The 21234-nt window shown below is 43.5% G+C and overlaps 1 protein-coding gene across 1 annotated transcript in view; it reads right to left on the reverse strand.

Moving 5' to 3' along the window:
• Nucleotides 1-6412: 6412 nt before the first annotated feature.
• Nucleotides 6413-21234, reverse strand: part of LOC120021872 (GDNF family receptor alpha-2-like) — a 94705-nt gene continuing 79883 nt past the window's right edge. The window contains exons 4-10 of the mRNA XM_038965716.1: nucleotides 21089-21094; nucleotides 19160-19353; nucleotides 18813-19000; nucleotides 8954-9063; nucleotides 8231-8371; nucleotides 7886-8070; nucleotides 6413-6556 (exon numbers count right to left, since the gene is read on the reverse strand). Coding sequence (XP_038821644.1) covers nucleotides 6413-6556; nucleotides 7886-8070; nucleotides 8231-8371; nucleotides 8954-9063; nucleotides 18813-19000; nucleotides 19160-19353; nucleotides 21089-21094 — 968 coding nt within the window. The remainder of the gene's footprint in view (nucleotides 6557-7885; nucleotides 8071-8230; nucleotides 8372-8953; nucleotides 9064-18812; nucleotides 19001-19159; nucleotides 19354-21088; nucleotides 21095-21234) is intronic.

A 21234-nucleotide genomic window follows, 5' to 3' on the forward strand; every position in this document is an offset into this window, starting at 1 on the left:
TAGGAAAACGCAGACAGACATCAGTCAGATCTCATGACTTCTTCAGCCAAACACACAGAGAACTCAGGCAATGTTACAGAGGTTTTTATTGAGGCCTCTAGACACATATTTCATATACACTGCTGTAATTCCGTTAAAGCTTACATAGAAACCTGCACGTTATAAGCCTCCGCTCATCTCCTCTAACTTCTCTCATGTTCTCTCTCCTTCTTCTTCTTCTCTCCTCCTCTCTTTTTTCCCTCTGTCTCCCGGCAGGAAAATAAAAGATGACAAGTACAATAAGACCTGACACAAATGAGTGTTGGCACCACCAGTCTCCATAGCAACAGTTGTGTTACACCCAACAAGTGTGTGTCACGTCCGCGTTCCGCGTCTCCAACATAGAAAAATACTCCACAGTCTCAGAGGTATATGACACACAATTATAATACACACACGCACTCACGCTCACACGGACGGATGCACGCAGGCACACACACACAGCTATATAATACAAATGTATACACTCAAACTGCCGCACACAGTTGTGAAGTGAGACTTTTTTTTTTTAAATCATGTTTTTACATCGACTCCATTTTCCTTTAGCAGTTCTCAACAACACAACTGAGATAGAAAACCACTTCAACTTACAATAGTGTCTGCAGAAGTCTGCAAGGTGTCATTGAGATGGTGTTTATGCACGTGTGTGTGTGTGTGTGTGTGTGCATGTACGCACAGTTGAAGTCGGAAGTTTACATACACCTTAGCCAAATACATTTAACCTCCGTTTTTCACAATTCCTGACATTTAATCCTAGTAAAAATTCCCTGTTTTAGGTCAGTTAGGATCACCACTTTATTTTAAGAATGTGAAATGTCAGAATAATAGTAGAGAGAATTATTTATTTCAGCTTTTATTTCTTTCATCACATTCCCAGTGGGTCAGAAGTTTACAAACACTCAATTAGTATTTGGTAGCATTGCCTTTAAATTGTTTAAAACCTGTTAAGGCTAGGGGGTGCTGTTGTCACTATTTATGGAAATCGTGTAATTTTTGAAACGGCTTCCTACAAACTTCTTGATCGTACAATATGCATATTATTATTATTATTGGATAGAAAACAGTCTATAGTTTCTATAGCCGTTGAAATTTTGTCTCTAAGTGGAACAGAACTCATTCTACAGCAATTTCCCTGACATGGAGTCAGATTTCACACATTTTGGCCCCTGTTCTGGAGTCAGTTTTAAGGCCACTGTTATTCCTATGAGTATACGGACACTGCTTACGTCTTCCCCTGGATGCCTTTACGTGATGACGCTTTGAACGGTATCGATTGCCCAATCACAGCCACTATAAATGAAAAAATCCTGTAGGTAGGACCTCTTTTCTAGGTGCGTCATGCGCGCGGAGGATACCGACCTACTGTTTTTCCAAGCATTAGTGTAGCCTGTTATATTTCTCCGGTCATATTTTTACTCGTTATAGGAGTTAAAAACATCATAAGGTAGTTAATTTAAAGCGTTTTATAGCAATTTATATCCGTTTAGTGCGATTTTGGGACATTTATTTCTGAGCCACTGTGAATCTCTGGGCACCGTTCCAGTTCATGCCGAACGCAATGTGCATTTCTGCATGGCAAGAGGACAGCTTTCGACCAAAAGACGATTAGACCCAAGAAAGGATTCTTTGCCCAAGATTCTGATGGAAGAACAGCTCAAAGTAGGAACAATTTATTATGATAAATCGTGTTTCTGTCGAAAAATGTTAGTGGCTTAGGACGCCATCTTTTTTGACGTAGCTTCGCTTGGCGCAAACTGTATTGAAAAGTAAGGATAATTTAAAAAATGTAATTCCGCGATTGTATTAAGAATTAAATTGTCTATCAATCGCTGTCCACCCTATATTTTTTAGTCACGTTTATGAGTATTTATGTATACGACTAGATCACTGTCTAATATGGCGCACGGCATTTTCTGACCAGCTCGGCTACTTTTCTCATTGTATAACCACGATTTTGGTGGCTAAATATCCACATTTTCGAACAAACTGTATATGTATGTTGTAATATGATGTTACAGGAGTGTCATCTGAAGAATTCTGAGAAGGTTAGTGAAAAAATTAATATCTTTTGGCGATGTTGACGTTATCGCGCTCTTTGGCTAGAATCAATGCTGGGGTAACGTTTGCATATGTGGTATGCTAATATAACGATTTATTGTGTTTTCGCTGTAAGACACTTAGAAAATCTGAAATATTGTCTGTATTCACAGGATCTGTGTCTTTCGATTAGTGTATGCTGTGTATTTTTACGAAATGTTTTATGATTAGTAATTAGGTAAGACACGTTGCTCTATCTATTTATTCTAGTCGATTTGTGACGGTGGGTGCAATTGTAAACTATGATATCTACCTGAAATATTCACATTTTTCTAACAAAACCTATCCTATACCATAAATATGTTATCAGACTGTCATCTGAGGAGGTTTTTTCTTGGTTAGTGGCTATCAATATCTTAGTTTAGCCGAATTGGTGATAGCTAGTGGTGTTGGTGGACAAAGAAAAAATGGTCTCTTTTGCTAAGGTGTTTACCTAATAGATTTACATATTGTGTCTTCCCTGTAAAACATTTTAAAAATCGGACATGTTGGCTGGATTCACACGATCTGTATCTTTCATTAGCTGTATTGGACTTGTTAATGTGTGAAAGTTAAATATTTTAAAAAAATATTTTTTTTGAATTTCGCGCCCTGGCTTTTCAGTGGGGGGGGGGGGGGGTCCTAGACAGGTTAACTTGGTTCAAACATTTCAGGTAGCCTTCCACAAGCTTCCCACAGTTGGGTGAATTTTGTCCCATTCCTCCTGACAGAGCTGGAGTAACTGAGTCAGGTTTGTTGGCCTCCTTGCTCGCACACACTTTTTCAGTTCTGCCCACAAATGTTCTATAGGATTGAGATCAGGGCTTTGTGATGGCCACTCCAATACCTTGACTTTGTTGTCCTTAATTAGGGATAGGCGTCCCATCAACGGAACAGTTGTAAATCATGCAGCGCCTTGCATCATGATCGCAGATTTTAGAGTAACAGCAATTGTCGATACATAGAAGTGTCTTATATCCGCTGAAAGCTTACATTTTTGTTAATATTACTGCACTGTCCAATTTACAGTAGCTATTACTGTGAAAAAAATGCCATGCTATTGTTTGAGGAGAGCTCCTAACAACAAAACACTTTTTTCACCGCGATAGGTTTGATAAATTCACCTCTGAAGGTGAAATGTGTACTTACATTCTGAAATCTTGTTCTGATTTATCATCCAAAGGTTCCCAGAGATAACAGGAAGAGTCGTTTGTTAGATAAAATCCTTTTCATATCCTAAAAAGGTCCAAATAGCATGCACGATCGATTTTGTATTTCCACTCCAAAGAAAGGAATCTGTGAAAATCTAACCCTAAACGTTGTTTCAACCAGCCAAATCCCACTCGTATGTATTCCTTAGAGATCCTAGAATGTAACCACACTTCACTATATCATTAGGGGTGTAGTATATCCTATAGGACACCATATTTGGTCAGAGAGCGACGCCTTCATGGCACGCCGATGACGCGGGCGGTCTTCACTTGAACGACTAACTTTGTCAAATAATCACCAGTCGGGGTCAAACAAAGCTAGCTAGATAGCCAATGAGCTGGGCTTTACGGGAGTATCCGGAAACCCTGTATATGTCGTAAAATGTAGCTACTAACCTTGTACGACAGCATGCCTTTTCCTTTTGAACAAAAATTATAAGAATATTCAGAGTTATGAAGTTATGAAAACTGGTTGTTTTGCAAATGTTGAACTTATATAATATGGCTACTAATACTGGAAAAGCTAAATCAAAGTCCAAGTATACAGACATGCAAATGTCTCTTTCACGATTTGCCCAAATGTACCTGGGTGACTTCACATTAAATGTCATGTAGCTCACTCATACTTCACGTTATCCGTCTGAAACTTTGCAACTACACTGCTGCTCTCTTGTCGACACTATTGGAATTACAACCAGAGTGATGGCTGGAACTGGGACCTATCTCTTGCATTTCAAATATTGTGTTTTTTCTTTGTATTTTCTTCTACCAGATCTATTGTGTTATATTCTCTTTCCTACATTCAATTCACAATTCCACAACTTCAAAGTGTTTACTTTCGAATGGTACCAAGAATATGCATATCCTTGCTTCAGGGCCTGAGCTACAGGCAGTTAGATTTGGGTATGTCATTTAGGCGAAAATTTAAAAAAGGGGGCTATCCCTAAGAAAATTTTAAGCCATTTTACCACAACTTTGGAAGTATGCTTAGTGTCATTGTCCATTTGGAAGACCCATTTGTGACCAAGCTTTAACTTCTTGACTGATGTCTTGAGATGTTGCTTCAATATATCCAGATAAATTTCCTCCCTCATGATGCCATCTATTTTGTGAAGTGCACCAGTCCCTGCTGCAGCAAAGCACCCCCACAACATGATGCTGCCACCCCCGTCCTTCACGGGTTGGGATGGTGTTCTTCGGCTTGCAAGCGTCCCCCTTTTTCCTCCAAACACAATGATGGTCATTATGGCCAAACAGTTCTATTTTTGTTTCATCAGACCAGAGGACATTTCTCCAAAATGTACAATCTTTGTCCCCATGAACAGTTGCAAACTGTAGTCTGGCTTTTTTATGGCGGTTTTGGAGCAGTGGCTTCTTCCTTGCGGAGCGGCCTTTCAGGTTATGTTGATATAGGACTTGTTTTACTGTGGATATAGATACTTTTGTACCTGTTTCCTCCAGCATCCTCACAAGGTCCTTTGATGTTGTTCTGGGATTGATTTGCACTTTTCACACCAAAGTACGTTCATCTCTAGGAGACAGAACGTGTCTCCTTCCTGAGCGGTATGACGGCTGCGTGGTCCCATGGTGTTTATACTTGCATACTATTGTTTGTACAGATGAACGTGGTACCTTCAGGCATTTGGAAATTGCTCCTAAGGATGAACAAAACTTGTGGAGGTCTAAAAAAAAAATTCTGAGGTCTTGGCTGATTTATTTTGATTTTCCCATGATGTCAAGCAAAGAGGCACTGCGTTTGAAGGTAGGCCTTGAAATACATCCACAAGTACTCCTCCAATTGACTCAAATGATGTCAATTAGCCTATCAGAAGATTCTAAAGCCATGACATCATTTTCTGGCATTCTCCAAGCTGTTTAAAGGCACAGTCAACTTAGTGTATGTAAACATCTGACCCACTGGAATTGTGATACAGTGAATTATAAGTGAAATAATCTGTCTGTAAACAATTGTTAGAAAAATGACTTGTGTCATGCACAAAGTAGATGTCCTAACTGACTTGCCAAAACTATAGTTTGTTAACAAGAAATTTGTGGAGTGGTTGAAAAACGAGTTTTAATCACTCTAACCGAAGTGTATGTAAACTTCCGACTTCAGCTGTATGTATATATATATGTATGTGTGTGTGTGTGTATATATTTGAATGTGTGTTCGCACGTGTGTAACACACACACGTGTGCATGTGTGTTAACCCTGTCTACCAGGCAGTGAGGACTATAGGGAGCGAGAGAGAGAGATGCAGCGTTGTGATTTGTGTCCGTGTGTGTGTGAAGGTGGTGTGTATTACTGAGGTAAGAGACAGAGGAACAGTCCCGCCTCTCTGGACTTTCTGCTCCAATCACAATAGAGTCAGTACTGTCCGGTCCAATGTCAGTGTAGTCCATTCAATCAAAGTATATAGTCACTGGCTCTAGATCATTAGTCCTCTCCTTGATTGTTGCTCTGTCCCATTCTCCGCACTTGAGGTTTACAGTCTCTTTTAAAATGTGTATGAGCATGAATTTCTGGAGGTGCAGTCTCCAATTAGATTATTTTAACAAGTGTGTCTGTTGGCAGCACACTTCACAAGCTCATTGTACTCTCTACCAGTTAAGACATCAGAACTGCCAGCTCAGCCAAAGTGTCCATGCACTCAGAAAAACGCATCAATACAAAGTATGGTAATGTAGAACTCAGTCCTCAATGTTTCGGGTAGGAGAATAGGACAGAATCAGAGGCTCAAGTCTCTCTGGTGATCCATCAAAACATCCTTCAGTCGATCCAGCATCTGTCTCATGTTCTCTCTATTGTTCTCTTTCTCTCTGTGCTGTAGCATCAGTGCTCATCTCTTCTCTCTCCCCTCCTCTCTTATCCTCATCATCTCCTCACTTCTCCATTCTCACTTTGCTCCTCTCTTATCCTCTGCTCTCCTCTTCTCTCGGCTCTTCTATTGATGTTGTTGTTGTTGTTTTGGTTGACATGGTAGTGGAGGATGGGATGTCACAGAAGTTCCTGTGCGTGGCGTTCTAGCTTCCTGTCTGACCCCGAGGGCGGGGTTTATAGGTTAGGGGTCAGGTGAGTATGTGTGCTACAGAGCCTGGAGCAGAAGCCCCAGCATGGCCACATACACACTCACACACCCTCTCACACCCAGGGGTCCAGAGGCTGCTGCAGAGCGCTGGGCTCTCTCCTCCTCTCCCTCAGAGTCCACAGAACCTTGGGCCAATAACGCCTGAGAGGGAGAGAGAGAGGGGGGGGGGGGGGGGGGGAGAGGTCATGTAAAGGTAATAGAAGAGAGAAGAAAAGAGGGAAAAAGAGAATTAGTCATCTGATGTAAATGTGCTTTGAAAAGAGAGTGAAGACGAGAGAAAGAGCAGCATGACAGGATTGACTTATGAGTGAATAGATGGATGGATGAACATAGTGATGAAGATGTTTATAGATGGATGGACAGAGTAGATGGAGATGCAGAGAAGAGTAAAGCAGATATGACAGATGGACAGAACGTGGAGGAGGAGAGAGAAATGGACAGTGTTACGGAGGAGGAGGAGCGATGGAGGGCTGCTGCTTTCAGAAAACCTGTTATGAGTTCTGTCACAGTCAAAGAGACACACACACACACACACACACACACACACACACACCAATGCGCAAACACTCATGCTCACCTCTTCACACTCGAAGTCATTGGAAGGAATGCACTTTTGTCCTCCATCCTGGAAAAAAAAACACACCATCAGCATCGACATACACACAGCATAAGCAACAACACACACATACACACATATATTGCAGATGAATCCTCACATTATCAGCTCATGTTTTAAATACAGTTACAGAAGGAGGAGAGAATGAAGACTGTGATTAACTCCTCACACTGCCAGAGGGACAGTGTGTGTCACACACACACACCAACACACTCTCTCTCTCGCCAAAGTCTGCAGTTATCTCCCTCTCCCATCAGCCCTTCTCTGGGTCTCATTAGCATATCCCTGCCCGTCTCCAGGGTGGGAGAGCCAATCAGATCTTATCTCCTCTCAGAACAGGAAGAGCTCTTTTCATGGCCAGGAAATCAAGAGAATAATAGAGAGCAGAGAACTGAGAGATAAATAACTAGTATAACAAACACACTCACACACACACACACACCCTCCCCCCGACCTCTTCGTGATCAGTCTGAATGTCAGGGGTTCCGTGCAGGAGACAGAAGTCCTGGGATTAGACTGCCAGCTGCAGGCCTTTGACAGTTTAAACATACAGTCCAGTATACACACACACACACACACACACTCATCCATGAACACACAGCATGAATATTTCCATCCATCTCACAGTTACCCCGATGTATTCTGTCCGTGTGTGTATTTCCCCTCCAGCCTCCATCCCAGTTACGGAATATTTAGAACGTCAGGACTAGATATTTCCTCAGCCGGTCAAGTGTCGGATGATTAAATCATTTATACATGATGCTCCCTATACACTATGAAAATAGATACGTCACATGAACTAACGTCACTATTGATAACCATTGACACGCACACACAGGCACACACACACACACCTTAAGGTTGGCACAGGTTGAGAAAACACAAGCGCTATCCAGAGGCTTGATGTCATTGGCTTGGAGAGAGGGAGCGGGCTTAGAGTTGAGGGGTGGCTGTATGGGAGGAAAGGGCGTGGCCAAAGACTCCGTGACGGGAAGTACACTCCCCTCTGATCCATAGCCAAACGCCTGGATGGAATTCTCTATAGAAACAGGCAGGAGAGAGAGAGAAGAAGAAAGAAGAGAGAGGCAAAGATGGAGTGCAGGTATTACAGCTAGGTCACTGTTAGAAAAAGAAACACAGAGGGACACAACACACACACACACACCACACACACACACACACACTTGCATTCCACTCACTGAGGCAGGTGTTGTGTGTGAAGTCTCTGAGGAAGGCGTCACACTCCTGTTCCTGGTTGCCAGTCCCTCTGCAGGAGCACCAGGGAGAGATGGTGCTGTTACTGGGACTGCTGTCCATGTAGTTAGGAGTCACATCAGACCCTGGACAGAGGGGGGGGGAGTAGACAATATTCAGAACCGAGAGTACGTTTGAAGAACGCTTCTGTTGGGATAGAAAACCCTACAGCAAATTGCTGTTAAATGGAGAGAGGAAGCCAAACTCTAGTGGACTACAGCATATGTAGGCATATTTGAAATGGTGAAATTATGGCAAGGGGTGACATTTAATTTACATAGCAATTTCCTACCATCCACTAGGGGCACCGCGAGCCCCTAATACCATCGCGTTCTCAATCCCAGTGCTAGGCAATCGTTTAGTTGTATTTTTTTTCTGTTTTAAACCTATCCCAAACCTTAACTCTAACCGTAACCACTCGGAATTAATGCCAAAGAATAACTCCAATGCCTAAATTGAACAAAAAAATCAAGGTTCGTTTCGGTTTTAATTTCTCACAGTTTTACTAACATACAGAAGATGACGTGGAACACTTCATGATCTTCAGGCGGCCCCACACGCCATATTTAAAATGGCAAGCCATGTCATATCTCTGTATCTGCAGTTATGGTAAGGTATGGCGTTTTCTTTGGTGATTGAGTTGCGAGAGAGCGCGTGTATGTACTCACCAATGAGGCCTACGTAGGCCATTAGGCAGCCGTGGTAGTTATCATGGGGACAGCTGTTGATGGAGTGACCAGTCATCTGACAGGTGGTATGGAAATCAGCCAGTCTTGACCTACATGCACACACACGGGCAAATGACAAGCATTCATCGTAATATCGCCATTTTAGCTTTTCAACCGAAGGAACTTAAAGACAGTGACACATACACCGAGTGTACAAAACATTATGGACACCTTCCTAATATTGAGTTGCACCCCCCACTTTTGCCCTCAGAACAGCCTCCATTCGTCAGGACGTGGACTCTGCAAGGTGTCGAAAGCGTTCCACAGGGATGCTGGCCCATGTTGACTCCAATGCTTTCCACAGTTGTGTCAAGTTGGCTGGATGTCCTTTGGGTGGTGGACCATTCTTGATACACACGGGAAACTGTTGAGCATGAAAAATCCAGCAGTGTGTGCCTGAAAAACCCAGCAGCTATGCAGTTGATTGAAGTGAATTTAACAAGTGACATCAATAAGGGATCATAGCTTTCACCTGGTCAGTCTATGTAATGGAAATAGCAGGTGACCATAATGTTTTGTACATACGGGGCCTATGCAGGAATCAAACCCACAACCCTAATATTGCCAGCATCATGCTCTAACCCACTAAGCCATTGGAACCACCCACTATAGTACTTACAGTAAGCATTATAATCATATTGTAAGGCTATTTTATGGGAGATATTATTGTTTTCTGTAGTTCTAAAATAAGGTGAATCAGTTGTTTTGAATTACAATGGATATTGATTATCTACCCAGCAACTACTTTTTGCTGTTGACTGTTGAAGAGTCTCAATCCCAACCTACCATCCATTCTCAAAGTCCTCTCCAATTGATTTGAGAGGGGAAATAATTGACTTTGACACAAGCCAATGATAATGGAAGGCTGGATAAAAAAGCTGTCTTTCGTTGCATTGCGAATGAGGCTATGTAAGAGAGACGATGTTAGCCAAGGCCAAACAGTAGCTGTCTGCTTTGTACTGTAGAGTGCCAGACACCTCCGCAGGCATAGGTAGCCAGTGGAAAAAGAAACTCAGAGATCATTATTTGCTTTACATTTTCAGTCTCTCACGGGGAAGGGAAGGGAAAGTGAGCCGAGCATGAATGTCCTGTTGATATCTTCCAGTTTTGTCTCGATGCCCATTAAAAAAAAACACCAAGGACGTTCAAAGTCGCCGCTGTGCACTCAAAAGAGAAACTCAAAAGAGAAACTCAAAAGAGAAACTCAAAAGGGCCTTTCTCAGTTGTGAATATTTCCCTCATCCGGTCTTCCTCGATTCTAATTAGAGTTATTTTCAATTTTATGTCCTAAATGGCACCTTATTCCCTATATTGTGCACTACGTTTGACCAGAGCCATATGGACCCTGGTCAAAAGCAGTACACTATTTCTTTCTGCCCTACCATTAACATGAAAAACACATATTTCTATATGACATCAGCTTCCTAGCTTGGTATAGGGTGTTCAATCAAAAACACATATTTTGACCAATGGGTAATTGTGTAGATAATACTCTAAGAAAACCAATGGCCAAAACGTCATGGCTCTATCATAATTCGTTCAACATTTATTGGCGTTTTTCCCGTTGTAGGATGGTCCAAATAAGGGTGACTAAATCAATGGAGGCCAGAGAAAAAAAGTGGTCATAAATCAGTGAAATAGCATTGAGCAAGCTAGGCTAGATGCTGTGCGAGAATTAAGGCTACCTGATAGGCTTACCATTGAACTCGTCTTCTCAAATCCGGAGGACATAAACAATATAGAGGTAAGATAGATATCGATTTTGAAACATGACATGCAGCATTTTCATACACTATGTGTACAATACCAGTCAAAAGTTTGGACACACCTACTCATTCAAGGCTTTTTCTTTATTTTTACAATTTCCTACATTATAGAATAATAGTGAAGACATCAAAACTATGAAAGAACACATATGGAACCATGTAGTAAGCAAAAAAGTGTTAAACAAATCTAAATGTATTTTCCAACCATCTTGTAGGAGTTCCAACATATGCTGAGCACTTGTTGGCTGCTTTTCCTTCACTCTGCGGTCCAACTCATCCCAAACCATCTTAATTGGGTTGAGGTCGGGTGATTTGATGCAACACTCCATCACTCTCCTTGGTCAAATAGCCCTTACACAGCCTGGAGGTGTGTTTTGGGTCAGTGTCTTATTCAAAATCAAAATGATAGTCCCACATAACGCAAACCAGATGGAATGGCATATCGCTGCAGAGTGCTGCGATAATTAACTTTTAACAAGGCACACTTGTTAATTGAAATGCATTCCATTTGACTACCTGATGAAGCTCCCGAGTGGTGCAGTGGTCTAAAGTACTGCATCTCAGTGCTAGAGGCGTCACTACAGACCCTGATTCGATCCCGGGCTGTATCACAACCAGCTGTGATCGGGAGTCCCATAGGGCGGTGCACAATTGGCACAGCGTTGTCTGGGTTAGGGGAGGGTTTGGCCGGGGTAGGCCGTCATTGTAAATAAGAATTTGTTCTAAACTGACTTGCCTAGTTAAATAAAGGTAAAATAAAAAGCTGGTTGAGAGAATGCCAAGAGTGTGCAACGTTGTCATCAAGGCAAAAGGTGGCTACTTTGAAAAATCTCAAATCTCTAATATATTTTGATGTGTTTAACACTTTTTTGGTTACTATATGATTCCATATGTTCCGTATGTTTGCTTACTACATGATTCCACATTGGCAATTGTCTTCACTGACATTTTCAACCTCTCCCTCTGTAATACCTACAAGTTTCAAACAGACCACCATAGCACTGTGCCCAAGAAAGCGAAGGTAACCTGCCTGAATTATTACCGCCCCATAGCATCACAACAGTAGCCATGAAGTGCTTTGAAAGGCTGGTCATGGCTCACACCAACACCATCATGCCAGAAACCCTAGACCCGCTCCAATTCGCACACCAACCCAACAGATCCACAGATGACGCATTCTCTATTGCACTTCACACTGCCCTTTCCCACCTGGACAAAAGGGACACCTATGTGACAATGCTGTTCATTGACTACAGCTCAGCATTCAACATCATAGTGCCCACAAAGCTCATCACTACGCTAAGAACCCTGGGACTAAACACCTCCTTCTGCAACTGGATACTGGACTTCCTGACAGGCCGCACCCAGGTGGTAAGGGTAGGCAACAACACATATTCCATGCTGATGCTCAACACTGGGGCCCTTCAGGTGTGTGTGCTTTGTCCCCTCATGTACTCCCTGTTCACCCACGACTGTGTGGGAAAGCATGACTCCAACAATCATGACTCATTAAGTTGGCTGATGACACAGTGGTAGGCCTGATCACTGACAATGATGAGACAGCCTTTAAGGAGGAGGTCAGAGACCTGGCAGTGTGGGGCCAGAACAACAACCTCCCTCTCAATGTGAGCAAGACAAAGGAGCTGATTGTGGACTATAGGAAAAGGAGAGCCGAACAGGCCCCTATTAACATCGAAGGGACTGAAGTGGAGTGGGTCAAGAGTTTCAAGTTCCTTGCTGTCCACATCACCAACAAACTATCATGATCCAAACACACCAAGACACTTGTGAAGAGGGCATGACAACAGCTTTTCCCCTTCAGGAGAGGGGGATGGGTCCCCAGATGCTCAAAAAGTTAAACAGCTGCACCATCGAGAGCATCCTGACCGGTTGCATCACCGCCTCGTATGCTATCTGCTCGATATCTGACCGTAAGGCACTACAGAGGATAGTGCGTATGGCCTAGTACATCACTGGGGCCAAGCTTCCTGAAATCCAGGACCTACAGTGGCAAAATAATAGCATGTGAACCCTTTGGAATTACCTGGATTTCTGCATAAATTGTCCATCAAATTTGATCTGATCTTCATCTTATTCACAACAATAGACAAACATAGTGTGCTTAAACTAAAAGCACGCAAATTATAGTATTTTTCTTGTTATATTGAATACATAATTTAAACATTTACAGTGTAGGTTGGAAAAAGTATGTGAACACCTAGGCTAATGACTTCTCCAAAAGCTAATTGGATTCAGGAGTCAGCTAACCTGGAGTCCAATCAAAGAGACGAGATTGGAGATGTTGGTTAGAGCTGCCTTGCCCTATAAAATACACTCACAAAATTTGAGTTTGCTATTCACAAGAAGCATTGTCTGATGTGAACCATGCCTTGAACAAAATAGATCTCAGAAGACCTAAGATTAAGAATTGTTGACTTACATAAAGCTGGAAAGGGTTACAAAAGTATCTCTAAAAGCCTTGATGTTCATCAGTCCATGGTAAGACAAATTGTCTATAAATGGAGAAAGCACTGTTGCTACTCTCCCTAGGAGTGGCCATCCTGCAAAGATGACTGCAAGAGCACAGCGCAAAATGCTCAATGAGGTTAAGAAAAATCCTAGAGTGTCAACTAAAGACTTACAGAAATCTCTGGAACATGCTAACATCTCTGTTGAAAAGTCTACGATATGTAAAACACTAAACAAGAATGGTGTTCATGGGAGGACATCACGGAAGAAGCCACTGCTGTCCAAAAACAACAACATTGCTGCACGTCTGAAGTTTGCAAAAGTGCACCTGGATGTTCCGCAGTGCTACTACAAAATATTCTGTGGACAGATGAACCTACTGTTGAGTTGTTTGGAAGGAACACACAACACTATGTGTGGATTAAAAAAGTCACAGCACACCAACATCAAAACCTCATCACTGAGCTCTTCAGTAAGGCCATTCCTTTTCCCCAGATTGCTCAGTTTGGCCGGGCGTCCAGCTCTAGGAAGAGTCTTGGTGGTTCCAAACTTCTTCCATTTAAGAATGATGGAGACCACTGTGTTCTTGGGGACCTTCAATGAGCAGACATTTTTTGGTACCCTTCCCCAGTTCTTTGCCTCGACACAAAGCTCTACTGACAATTCCTTTGACCTCATGGCTTGGTTTGTGCTCTGACATGCACTGTCAACTGTGGGACCTTATAGAGAGAGGGGTGTAACCTTTCCAAATCATGTCCAATCTTGATTGGACCACAGGTGGACTCCAATCAAGTTGTAGATACATATTGTCACGGATCCCCCCCGGTACTGCTGATCATTCCGTTCACCAGCTCCGGAGGTCTATGTCACCGGCCTTCTAGGCATCACTGAACTGGATCATTACCACCAACCCCGGACTGTCTTCTCTCATTACTCACACTTGGTTCCCATTCCCCCTGATTAGTAATTGTATATATGTGCCCTCTTTTCCGCATTGTCCTTGTCGATTATTGTCCCATGTCCATTGGTCTGTCCACCTGTACTCTGTTGTATTGGCTTTCGTGCTACGTGTTATTGTGCACTTGTTATTATGAGTCTCGTCCCCTGTTTACAGCTCACTCTTTTGTTTGGGTTACATCCCTGTGTTATATATACACATGTGTTTGTTTTGGGCTTCGTCCCCGTCGTTTTCATGATGCACTTTAGTCTGGGTGGAGAAATAAAAACCCTATTACATATTCCTGCGCCTGTCTCATATCATTATACAGCGTGAGACATCTCAAGAATGATCAATGGAAACAGGATGCAACTGAGCTCAATTTCAAGTCTCATAGCAAAGGGTCTGAATACCTATGTAAATAAGGTATTTCGTTTTTTTATTTTTAATACATTTGTAAAAAAAAATCTAAAAACCTGTTTTAATTTTGTCATTATGGTGTATTGTGTGTAAATTACATTGAATCCATTTTAGATTAATGCTTTAACGTAACACCATGTGGGAAAAAATCAAGGGGTCTGAATACTTTCCAAATGCACTTTTTATATATATATATATTCTTCAACAATTTTCCATCCTACAAATATGGAATAAGCAAAGGCTTTGATTTCTGGTCAAATGGGATCTTAGAAAATATCTAGCAGAAAAAGTCTTAAAAGGTTTTAGAAATACATCAAAAACAATAGTCTTGAAGTAAAGACCCCTGCCAAATAGTATCAACATGTGTATTTAGTTTTGCAGAAATGATTGGCCTTCTGTAAATGTAAGAAAAATATTGCCTTGTGTTGTCATTCTGTTACCAAAAAACCCACATATCTTTAAGATATTTTCGAATTTCGATAATGAAAGTTCACAGAAGTAACTGGTAAATTTAGACCTACCAATTAGTTATAGTGTTTTCACTAATAAGAATTTGGTTGATTATTTATTAAGTGATTAAAACACGTACCACATTTTTACTAAATTGCATGTGTGTGTATGACTGACAGGTTTGAATACTGCGCCGTTGACGTTCTCATAGAGGTCAGTCATTCCATGGGAGTGTGTGCTTATGCCTTTGTGTGTGTTTTGGTGTCTATGTCGGTATGCGTTCAGGTGTCTTAGGATGGATGAGCAATGCTTCACAGGAACCTTTGAAGTTGACACACACACTGACTTCTGTGCCCTTGGTTTTGGGGGAGCTGTGATGGTGGATGTGGTGTCTGACTCATAGACAACGATCAAAGGGCGGAGTGTGTGCGCGTGCTTGTGTGTATTTGTGTGTAAATTCATATTCGATAAGAGAACTGTGTTGAAAGATAAGACAGACTCACTGTCTGACAGCTAACTGCTATGCTGTATTCTAGTGTCCAAGCTAACAGCCTTGGCTAGCCAACGTAGTGCACATGCATATCGAATAAGGACATAGATTCTCTGTCCACTCCTCTCTCCCGACCGCTCTTTCAACTCTCTCTCCACTCTATCCCTTTTTCTCTCCTCCCAGCGCTCTTCTCGCTCTCTCTCTCTCTCTCTCCCTCTGACCCCGACTTGTCAGTTACAGTGAAGCAGGTTCACAGTTATCCCATGGGAAACACCTTATTATAATATTTACATTAGCAGAGGGAAAACACACAAACCAAACACAGTGAAATTATAATAATATGGAAATGTATAACTGACACTGCTGACCTTAAATATAATTGGTCAGAAATAACCTACACTCCCATTTTAACAACACCTACTGTATATTTATGAGAGGAGAGGAGACAGGCCCGGATCTATGGGGCAGGTGCTTCCCACCCATTTTATTTTATTTTGTGGGGGGGCATCTATCTATCTCAGAGTCAGCGCTAACAAATGTTCGGCCTCAGCTAGAGTGTTGTCCGGGAAAAACACGGGGGTGTGCAGAAAATATTGCATGCTAAATTTAATCGCATTTGGTTGTGGTGTGTGTCAGTCATTTTGAAATCAAGTAACAACATCACAGAGATGCTTGAATCTCCTTGCACGTATGGCACAGATGTGAGACTCAAGGCCACAGGCTTATTGAAAACAGTGACAGAGCAGAGCTTTAAGTTCATTTCTAACAACAATTCATAATATCCTGGGGCTCCTCAACCCTCCTAATAAGTTACTGCAGTCTGAAGCAACTGATCTCCACACCGGTGTCAAACTTGTCCACAGTACTTATGGGTGCGTTGATAAACTGCGATATGATGCTGAATTCTAAAAGATTTCGGGTGAATGCCAGGAGGGCATGAGCACACCAGCTCCAAGCAAACTACGGAGACTCATCAGTAAAACTCTGCAAGAGCACTGAAAGCATAGTGGATCAGCATGTTGATGGAAATGAGAAGTGAACAACTGTTTTCAGCATTTTGGATGCCGTGCTGGGGGAAATGTCATCGCGATTTAGCAAACCAAGTAGTCAACTGGTGGAGCCTCTGTGTACCATGGATCCTGAGCCCAAACATTTTGATGTGACAAGGTCAAGCCGTTGTTGGATCTAACCAAAACTGAACTAGTGGAAGCTGAGTTTATTGTGACCTGCAAATAGAAATCGCAACCACACCCAGCAGCAACAAAGACCCCACTCAGTGTTCTTCAAAATAACAGCGGGCCTTTGTCAGCAATGCCGACTGCGCTGTTGGCACTGAAACTTGGATTAACATTTGGGGCACCTTCAGCAATGTGCAAAAATTCCTTCTCCACCCTGAAGTACATATTTCCTTGCACGGTTCAACACAGCATCGAGGAGGCTGCAACTCTTCTAAATGGTAAGCTAAAACCATGTGTTTTCCCTCATGTAAGCCTACTGGTTGTTGGTCATTTTTTTAAATGTAATATATAGTTTAGGCGTTTGCTTTTTACTTCAATACATATATTTTAGATTTATTTGATTCTTAATGTCATTTCTTGCTTTTGCGGGTCTAATTGCTTTTGATAGATATACAGCTTTGCGTTATTTGCTGAGAAAATGGCCAATGTGGCCTATTGGTTGTGCTCGGAGGTAACCCCTGGCGTGGTGCTCCTCTTGGGTGGTGCATCTAACGTTACCCTTTCATCACACTGACTGGTGGAAGCCTTCTGTCCATTGTCCTGGGGTGGCAGGTAGCCTGGCGGTTAGAGAGGCGAGCCAGCAATCAGAGGGTTACCAGTTCATATCCTGGTTCCAACAGGAGAAATCTGTCTACAAGTGAACAGCTCCTGGGCTCCCAGTGTGACAGCTCCCCGTACCTCTCCAAAAAACAACTGTGTGTGTGTGTCTTTTGGAGGAGTTGGGTTAAAAGCGGAAGTCAAATTCTGTTTGGACCTTGTGTGCAATTGACCAATAAAGTGATCTTAAATCGATGGTTATGGTGTGTGTAGGGCTTCTCTTCAACATTGTATGCTTTCTTGTGTGCAAAATGAGAGTTGCGTATATGGCTGCATTTCAGAAGGGCCGACATTTTTGACATTTTGTATGTCGCAGTAGTACAGGACGAAACGTTCACTCTTGTTGTCATTAGCATTACACACAGTCGCTGTGTGATAGGCTACTGTAAAAGTGATGTCAATATTATGAAAACGACACAGCCTACTTTGTCACCCCTCCTTGTTATTTTGCTATGGTGTGTGTGCGTGTGTGTGTGCGTGTTGCTCTCGGAATGGCCATTTACTCTTATTCACGGCAGATTCTAATTGGCTACTGCCATGTAGGACATTTCACATCAGCTATGAATATAGAACATGCACTTAGTTTGATTTAGTTTGCTTTTCTGAAACTCTCCCACAGAAAAATGATGTGTAGGCCTACGGCAATTACAGCTGCATTTCGCATACACTTGTATGTCATAATGGGGCGCATATCTTTGTGTTATTATATAAAACGACAGTTGTTGGCCACATTTCAGATACATTTTTGCACATTTGAAAAGTAGTAGGACCAATCTACCTCGTTTTAATAGGGCTCTAAAGCAATACCACCCCCCCCCCCCCCCCCCCCCTCCCTCCCCGGTGCATCTGTGAGTGTGTATTTGGTTATAAAGAGGGGTTTTGTTCTGCCTAAATCTTCTCTTTAATTAATTGTCATTACATATTTACAATATTTGCATAGCTAATGAGGTCATGGCTGCCTGCTCCAATCAGCGTCCAACTCACAGGCCCCAAGTTATACCCGCAGATACCATCTTCTACCTCTCTCTTAATCTCTCTACCTCTCTCTCTTCTCTTCTCTTCCCCTCTCACTCTTCTTCTTACTCTCTCCTCTGCCCCCTCGCTCTTTCTTTTCACCCTTCTTTTTCTTTCTCTCTCCATCTCTGCTCTCTGTCTTTCTTTGTCTCACTCTCTAAATTGCCCTGAAAGCCTTTCAGTACACACACAAACACCAAACCACCCAAACAGACCGCACAAACCGCTGGGATATTTGGGACATTATATAGGAGGAAGAGAGAAAATCTAATTCCTGAGGCAGCCAAAAGACTCTGATCCCAGCGCTCAATGTGTGTATGGTTGTGTGTGTGTGTGTGTGTTTGTGTATGAGTGTGTGTTTGTGCATGCGTGTGTACATGCGTGTGTACACTTGAGTGTGCGGGAGTGTGTAGCCTACCTGCAGAGTGCGTCGGAGCGGCAGTTGCGCCGTAGCTCTAGACAGGAGGGTCTGTGTTTCTCCTGGTGGGAGCAGGCAGGTACGATGGTCTGTCTACGTCTCTCTGCACAGGCCTGGTCAGGACATGAGCAGAACAAAAGGGGGTAACTCAGCTCCCACGACACACGCTCAAAAAACTGACGCAGCGCCTGGGGACACACAGGACAAATTGCAATCATTATAGTCGTCTTCATCATCAACATCATCATCATCATTATCATCATCCACCATGTGATGGGACTCTCGTTAGAAGTAGTGTATTACTAGTGAATAGGATAATTTCAGACTTAAATCCAACCACCACCCACCTTGTGACATCGTTTGCGGCTGCAAGGCTCCTGGTTGGCCTGTGAGGGCTGAGGAGGCTTGTTGCAGATAGCGATGTAATTGGAGCGTTGTCTCTTGCAGGTTTCGTTGAGGTTACAGGCCTTGGCTGCGTCAAGGCATGGGTTACACGGTTTTCCTGGCTCTGAGCATGGGTTGGCCTTGGACAGAGAGGAGTCTGGGAGATGTGTGAGGTTGAGCGAGAGAGAGAGAGTACACAGTGAGTACACAGTGGCAGAATACCTGACCACTGTGACTGACCCAAAAAGAAGGAAAGCTTTGACTTTGTTCAGACTCAGTGAGCATAGCCTTGCTATTGAGAGAGGCCACCATAGCCTGTCTTCTCTTGAGAGCCAGGTCTGCCTATGTGCACACTGCCCACAAAATGAGGTGGAAACTGAGCTGCACTTCCTAACCTCCTGCCAAATGTATGACCATATTAGAGACACACATTTCCCTCAGATTACACAGACCCACAAGGAATTTGAAAACAAATCAAAAGTTGATAAACTCCCATTTCTATTAGGTGAAATACCACAGTGTGCCATCACAGCAGCAAGATCTGTGACCTGTTGCCACAAGAAATGGGCAACCAGTGAAGAACTAACACCATTGTTAATACAACCCATTGTCACGATCGTTATAATAAGTGGACCAAAGCGCAGCGTGATCTGGGTTCCACATCTTTTATTTCTATGTGAAACTCACAGCAAAACAAAATACAGTAAATCTCAAAACGAAACATGAAGCTAACAATAGTGCTACTAGGCAACTATCCATAGTCAAGATCCCATCGGGGGCGGTGGGCATCTACCATCGGGGGCGGTGCCGGTGCGGGGCGAAGTACCCACTCCGCTCGCGGATACCTCATCTTCAATGTCGGCTCTGGTGTGGGGATCGTCGCCGGATGCTCCGGACCGTGGTTCGTCGCCGGAGGAACCAGGCCGTGGGTTGTCGCCAGAGGAACCGGACTGTAGATCGTCGCCGGGGACTCCGGACCGTGGATTGTCGCCAGAGGCTCCGTACAGTGGATCATCGTAGGAGGCTCCGGACCGTGGATCATCGCAGGAGGCTCTGGACTGCGGACCGTCGCTGGAGGCTCTGGACTGCGGACTGTCGCTGGAGGCTCTGGACTGCAGACCGTCGCTGGAGGCTCTGGACTGCAGACCGTCGCTGGAGGCTCTGGACTGCAGACCGTCGCTGGAGGCTCTGGACTGCAGACCGTCGCTGGAGGCTCTGGACTGCAGACCGTCGCCGGAGGCTCTGGACTGCAGACCGTCTCAGGAGGCTCTGGACTGCAGACCGTCGCCGGAAGCTCTGGACTGGGAACTGTCGCCGGAAGCTCAGGACTGGGAACTGTCGCCGGAAGCTCTGGACTGGGAACTGTCGCCGGAAGCTCTGGACTGGGAACTGTCGCCGGAAGCTCTGGACTGGGAACTGTCGCCGGAAGCTCTGGACTGGGAACTGTCGCCGGAAGCTCTGGACTGGGAACTGTCGCCGGAAGCTCTGGACTGGGAACTGTCGCCGGAAGCTTGGTGCGTGGGGCCGGCACTGGTGGTACCGGGCTGATGATACGCACCTCAGGGCGAGTGCGGGGAGGAGGCACAGGACGTACTTGACTATGGAGGCAACTATCCATAGTCAAGATCCCACAAAGCACAAAGGGGAAATGGCTGCCTAAATATGATCCATAATCAGAGACAACGATAAACAGCTGCCTCTGATTGGGAACCATACCAGGCCAGGCTCTCATAGATATATAATTACCTAGATGACCCACCCTAGTCACACCCCGACCTAACCAACATAGAGGATAACAGGCTCTCTATGGTCATGACGTGACACCCATATATATATTTGCCTTTTGTACGTTAACACTGTATATACTGTAGCCATAATATGACATTTGAAACGCATTCCTTTGGAAATTTTGTGAGTTTTCTGTTTACTGTTAATTTTGTATAATTTATTTGCACCTTTGTTTATGATCTATTTCACTTGCTTTGGCAATGTAAACATGTTTCCCATGCCAATAAAGCCACTTGAACTGAATTGAGAG

Source organism: Salvelinus namaycush, chromosome 26 (assembly GCF_016432855.1).
Source record: "Salvelinus namaycush isolate Seneca chromosome 26, SaNama_1.0, whole genome shotgun sequence".
Classification (NCBI taxonomy): Eukaryota; Metazoa; Chordata; class Actinopteri; order Salmoniformes; family Salmonidae; genus Salvelinus; species Salvelinus namaycush.